Source organism: Abramis brama (genome assembly GCF_963993115.1).
Source record: "Abramis brama genome assembly, chromosome: 1".
Classification (NCBI taxonomy): Eukaryota; Metazoa; Chordata; class Actinopteri; order Cypriniformes; family Leuciscidae; genus Abramis; species Abramis brama.
Window position 1 is genome coordinate 64,503,779 of NC_139963.1, and position 6,709 is coordinate 64,510,487.

The 6,709-nt window shown below is 37.0% G+C and overlaps 1 protein-coding gene across 1 annotated transcript; it reads right to left on the reverse strand.

Moving 5' to 3' along the window:
* Positions 1-595: 595 nt before the first annotated feature.
* On the reverse strand, positions 596-6,154 carry LOC311082019 (uncharacterized protein; the record flags this gene model as incomplete). Its single annotated transcript, XM_084112761.1, has 4 exons — positions 6,032-6,154; positions 1,637-1,960; positions 1,180-1,539; positions 596-693 (listed from the first exon to the last, which is right to left on the reverse strand). Exons 1-4 carry the CDS (start codon positions 6,090-6,092, stop codon positions 596-598), a joined length of 843 nt encoding a protein of 280 aa, XP_083968887.1. The 5' UTR covers positions 6,093-6,154.
* Between the last annotated feature and the right edge of the window lie 555 nt (positions 6,155-6,709).

Below are 6,709 nucleotides of genomic sequence, written 5' to 3' on the forward strand. Positions count from 1 at the left end.
CAAAACATATGTTTCCTGTATGAAAACATTAAAATTCACAAATATTGAGAAATCCTTCGAGGTTGATATATGTGACAGTGATCATGTGATCATGAACCTTGTGTAGAAGCTGCTGCTGTAGTTCGTTCACACACACCTTGATTCAGAGAGATTGGTGTGGTATCTGGAGTCAGTGTTGTTGCTCTAGTTGATGTTGCAACTATTAAAAACGAGATGGAAACAGAAATATGATTACATAATGTCAAGGCATTTATTTTACAAACTGCTGTAGTCTAGAGCAGCTCTGTATCAGTGTGACGCTCAGTTCTGGTGCTGGGATGACATACTAACATGGGATGAGTTGTGTTTAATAAATCCTCACTATGATTTTATTAATTTATCATGTGAGTGGTGTGAGTTATACTAGCTGTATATTATGATTATTTTGCATCAGACAACCGACTGTACAAGACCGGTCATATGTCTCAAAACTCACTGACAAATCTGACTAAAGAGCTTTTTTTGATGATAATATGTGTGATGATAAAGCAGTCTGTGAGAGCCAGTGCAAACCACTGAAGCGAGAGACTGATGATGTGTGACAGTGATCATGTGATCATGAACCTTGTGTAGAAGCTGATGCTGTAGTTCGGCTTGATGTCTTCTCAGAGTTTGAGCTTCTGACTGGAGTCAGTGTTGTTGAAGCGACTGGAGCTGCAGAAGATGAATGTTCAGACGCATCAGGACATTAACATCATATTTTCATATTGATCATGACATGCAGTTTGTGTTCAATCATCACAGCTTACAGTGGCAGTAGTTGAGAAGAGAGATGTTACTGTATCATTTATTCCTGGTTTATATGAGAGTGAAACACAGTGAGCTGCTTCCCATAAACCTTCAGCTTTCCTGAATCAATGACATTATTAAGCCTTAGAATTCCTAAAACTGCATAAAAATCCTTATAATTCCCAATATTGACCTCCCTCATGGGTCATACATGAAATATTGCATAAATCAGAAGAGTCTATTTTAGCCTAGTATGACCCATAGGAGGTCAATATTGGGAATGATAAGGATTTTTATGCAGTTTATGACTTAATAATATTTTACAATTGCCAAACGTATGAAGCCATCAGGAAGAGTAGAGTCAGTGTATGAAAGTTTTCACAAATCTGTCTGAAAAGAGTGTTTTCTCACCTGAATACTTGACAGTGTATCTGACTGAAGTCTTGACTTGATTTCTGTGAGTAAGCTGACATCTCCACTCTCTGTTGTTATCTTCATTCAGGAGTGTTGTAGTCAGAGTGATGATACAGGGATATTGATCTGATGATGATAATATCTGATATCTGGAGTCTGTCTTCAGATCAACACCAGTCTGATTCACCCACAACAGCTCAAATCCCCAAGAACGAACCAAATCATCACAGGAGTATCTAGTATATGAATACAACTGACAGGAGAGAGTCACAGAGCGGCCTGGACTGATCTCAGTCTGTGAGGATGAAGATGAAGATGATGATGATGATGAAGATGATGATGATGGAGACACTGAAACTGAACACAAGACACAAATCACAGACTCTTCAGTCATCATCTGAGTTTAAAGGGAGAATCTGCTCTTTTTAAATTGACCACATAATCATAAACTTACCATGAAGAACATGCAGATAAACATCAGCATCAGATCCTTGTTGTTGGTGTTCTGTCCATTGTTGGCAGCTGTAAAATCCATAATCTTCTTCTGTGACGTTCTTGATGTTCAGAGAGCAGTCAGACTCCAGACTCAGTCTCTCATGTCTCTCTGTGTCTTTATTCTTTATCCCTCCAGTAATCAGTTCAACTGCTGCTGAATGTCTGAATCTGTTATAGTAGGTCCATGTAGTAGATTTGCAGTCAGAAAGAGCATTAATACAGGACAGACGAGCATTTTCACCAGAACTGATGAACACATGATCATCATCCACTCCACTGATACCTGAAACACAGTATATCTCAGTGATCATTATGATATTAATAAATGAAAAACATAAACCATATCAGCATAACAAGCAGAAGAATCAAATCATACAGTCTTTTTCCGGTGTTTGATAGTTAATGCATTAATTAACATTTATGGATAAACCAAATCAATCGCCTCTTTAAGAAGGAATAAGAAATACCCTGACTCTGAAACAAATGTAAATAATGTAATATCATGATATCTTGAACTCTTGATTTCAGCTTTGTCATAAACATTACTGGACGGCACAGGATTAGTTGATCCTCCTCTTCAACCGTAGAAAATACACTAATAACTGACCTTAAAAGCTCTTTATCTGTTCTGTGTTTCTCTCTTTCCTTCAAACTCACCCTACTGTGACTTATGCACAGCTAAATACAAAATAACAATTCAAAACCCACAAAGAATATTTGTGGAACAGTTCCCAAAGGAAGGAGCAAAACTCAGGGAAGGTTTGCTGGGATCAGTAGTTCACTCTCCATCCAGACACAGTCGTGATGATACTGTACTTCTGTTCTCTGACCACACAACATCACTTCACTGAGCTGAACACTCGTTGTGTGTTTGATAGTAAGTTTATGATCAATCATGAGCTGAGTTTGGGAAGTAGTTAACTGTCAATTTGATCATGATTAGGGCCCTCTCAAGTAAAGTCATGACAAAATAATGCATTAACAAATAATTTAATACAATATGATTAAACATGCACTAGGAGAATATTTGTATTCATTTATGCCACCAGTACAACAAAACAAACAAACAAAACAAAAGATAAAGGTTATTTGTAGTTCTTTTACTCACAGCGCATTCACTGTGTGCTCATACTATGATCTCGATATCAATATTGTTAAAAGCGCTATAGAAATGAAGGTGACTTGACTTGACAATATGAGCTCATCCCAGATAGAAATGTTGTTGTTCTATGAATGTTTTGAGAGCATTATGTTGTTCTTGTAATGTTTTCTGTAGATAATTGTATTTTTGTTACCAGAATGTTCTCCTAAAAGGAAGGATAACACTCTCTAAACATTCTTATACAGTTTTAGCGGGAAGTTTCAGCAGACACAGGACTGAACCATCTTTTCCTCATATGTCTCTAGTTTCCTGTTTACACTCAGTGTATTTGAGGTCAATATGAACCCAAAAATGTATAGAGTGATAGTATTTATTTATTTATTTGTTTCATTTCATGTAGATATGATTATGTATATCTATATCTATATCTATATATATATATATATATATATATATATATATATTTACATTTTGAAATATATTAAATGAGTAATTTTTTGTTGTTATTTGAGGTCTTTTGAAGTATCTTGTTTTTGCAATAATGCCACATAAATTTGCAGTAATGACACCAAAAGAAAAGACTTGAATGCAGTTACGTGTGTGTGTGTGTGTGTGTGTGTGTGTAAGTGATCACGTTCGTTCCACATTGCATTTGTGGTCTAGTACATTGAGGTATGGACATTTTCAGATTTATTCTGGATTTATTGATTTTTGACAAATGAAAAATAAAAATCAATTTTCATTTCAAAGACATTAATTTCAAAGATCTTGAGTGTGACTTTTTTTTTTTTTTTAAATACCTTCAGAACAACCGAATCAAGCCCAGTTTTTTGTGTGTGTATAGATAGATAATTTAGAAAAAGTCACAAAATCTTATTGCACTGAGATGAAGGAAACCATTTTTTTTTAACTCAAGAAAAGTCGACTGGGTCATATTGACCCCAAAGGACAAATTAGGCCTCGGTCCTGGAGGGCCACTGTTATACTGTTATAGTTGTTGTGTTTCATTTTCTGAGAGTGCAAGCATGATGTTGAATCATCATCATCATCATCATCATCACATTGTAACATAAATTCAATGCCATTATCATTGATTTTTGGATGAAATCTAAAAAAAAAATGATGGGTGTAAAAGTGATGTTGATTCAATGCAGTTAACATTGACACATTAACACTGATTTAACATTGTTTGGATGGTTGCTTGCTATCTGGGACCCTCATCAAACACAGCTAATCAAGGACAGAGTTTACCCATCCCTGGTTTTCTTTATGAAGCACGTCACCGTTATTGGGATTGGTAGTAAAATCCAATCAAAGTCAGGTGTCAGTAATTTTTTACGTGTTTTTTCATATAAATGTCTATAACTCCGAAGCGAATTGAGATATTTTCACCAAAATTGATACACAAATGTATGGGCTCACTCTGAGGACACATTAAAAAATGGTGGGACTGAGCCTCTTGGTGGCGCTATAATAGATCAAAACATGAAATTCCCATTGACATCAATACAGTACTGTGACATAAAATGCTATGCTTTATGAACGCATTAGCGTATCGTTAAGAAACTCGGTATGAGTCATTGGCACCATGACTTGAAGGTACTCAAAAAGTTTCAGGGCAGCGCCACCTTATGGTAAAAAAGTTATAACAAAATTTACAAAAATGCTAATAACTTTTGAATAAATCTGCCTATCATGGCACTGCTCTTAAACGATTAATTGGGTCACGTCGGGAACATAGACAAGTTTACTTTATTTGGCCGAACTTCCTGTCCGCCATCTTGATTTTCATTCAATACCTACTTTTTCAAACTCCTCCTAGACCATTTGTCCAATTTTCACCAAAATTTAATCGTATCATCTCCAGACTGTGCCGACTAAAAGTTATGGATTTTGTGTCGATAGACAAAACTGTTTTCGTATAGCATAGCAGCAAAGTTGAGGCATAATGCCAAAATGCCTTTCAGGCTTTATTTCTGCAATGCCTTGACATATTGACACCAAACATTGTATGTGTCATTGTCACTTCACTCTGGCCACATCACATCGATTTAGTAACTGCGCCATCTATTGGTCGAAAGTGATAATCCATTAAATCATCTTATAAGTTACTGTATATATGATTTTTCAGCCATTTGCCCAAAATCCTCTATAAATGTCTTCAATTGCTCATTGTTGCAGTTGGTCTGACACTTTCAGACATGTTGGCATGTCTTGTTGTCTTCTTGCGCTTGGCCTCGATAATTGCTGTTTGCAGCTATATTTGTAAAGTGTTACCCTTTTTTTATCACTTAATGCAAACAACACACTCTCCAGAATAAACTATTAGTCTTTATCAGAGAGCTGTTCAAATCACTGACACACTCTTGTAGAACTGAAATAATCTTGACTGTTTTTCTACCCCCTCTTTCCACCACAAGGACCATTTGGAGTTCCCAAAGACACAGATAGTGATCAAGGCCTGTAGGCCAGAATGTGTGTATTTTGGGGGTCGATGAATTGTCACACCTTTAGTATGGTCAGTTTAAACGTCTCACAGTTGGGTTAAAGTCACATGGTCAGGAAGGGATAAAAAAAGATTGAAACTGTTGCTCTGGCTCTCTTTCTTGGGGCTCTCTCTCTTTACTTCCTCTTTTCTCTCTCTCTCTCTCTCTCTCTCTCTCAGGAAACATTTACATGCTGGGTAAGATTAATGGTATAAGTTATCATCATCTCAAACATATATTTTGTAACTATTTTAAGTATAACTATAACCATATTTTGTCATTAAACCTTTTCAATTACAAATAATGTGCTAAATAGTTTTGATTTGGTATTGACTTTGAAGTGCTACATATTGCAATACAATATCGTCACTCTCTATAGCAACGCTCTCCCACATATTAATCTATTGTAACTGCGCTTATTTCCGTCATTGGTATAAGTGGCAGTGGGTGGAATAGACAAGAAATGTACAGTTTTCTACCATCTTGCTGACAACTTTTCTTTAGTCATTCGGCAGTCTTGCAGCTTGAACCTCTGCAGGAAATCCACCCTTACACTCTTAATATGAAGATCATTCTTCATCATCAGATGTTTGAGTGACACTATGTCCAGTATCAGATAATACAGTGACCAATGATCTGTATGTATCAATACACAACTCTGAGATCACAACGTGAATGTGTGCAAGAATAAACTGAGCATGTTCAAATGAACTCTTTCCAGACTAATTCCACTAAATGTCTTTAGAGAAAATACAGATTTCTTTACCTGTGAGAAGTGAAGAGAGAATGATCAGTCCCAGCAGACACAGATCACACTTATCAGCCATTTTGTGTTTCTGTCAGTCTTTCTCTTCATTATATATAGTTACAGCTCTTCCTTTACACATCATCAGCTCCTCCTCTGGTTGGTAACTTCCTCTGATCTCATCAACTCAGTGTTTAGTCCTGACTCTATGACACAGCTGAAGAAGCGATCAGAAAGATCTCTGGTGTGAAACTGTGTTGACTTTGAAAAGCTCTGGATCAGGAAGTGAGCTGAACTGTACAGAGGCGTCCAGAAACCAACCAAGTCCATAAAGAAGTATTATGTTTGACACTGAACAAAGTGCTTTAAAATGAACCGTTCCACAAAAATCAATACAAAAATATATTTTCCCTATCATTAGCTATGTTTCCACCACCTTGTTTTTATGCGCACTTGGAAGTATTGCATTAGAAACGAGTGATGGAAATGTTACCCTGGAACAGTTACCCTGGAGTCCTGTCCAGTGGGGGAAGTGCACCCATCCTCACCGCAAGTGTTGCTCCATTCGTTGGGTGGACTGCTGAGGAACTGTGCTCTGCCCAAGCGGCTGACCCTGATATTTCTCCCATTAGAAGGTGGATGGAGAGAGACGAGGAGCGACCCTCCTGGAAAGATGTGTCCCCCTACAGGCCAGCAACA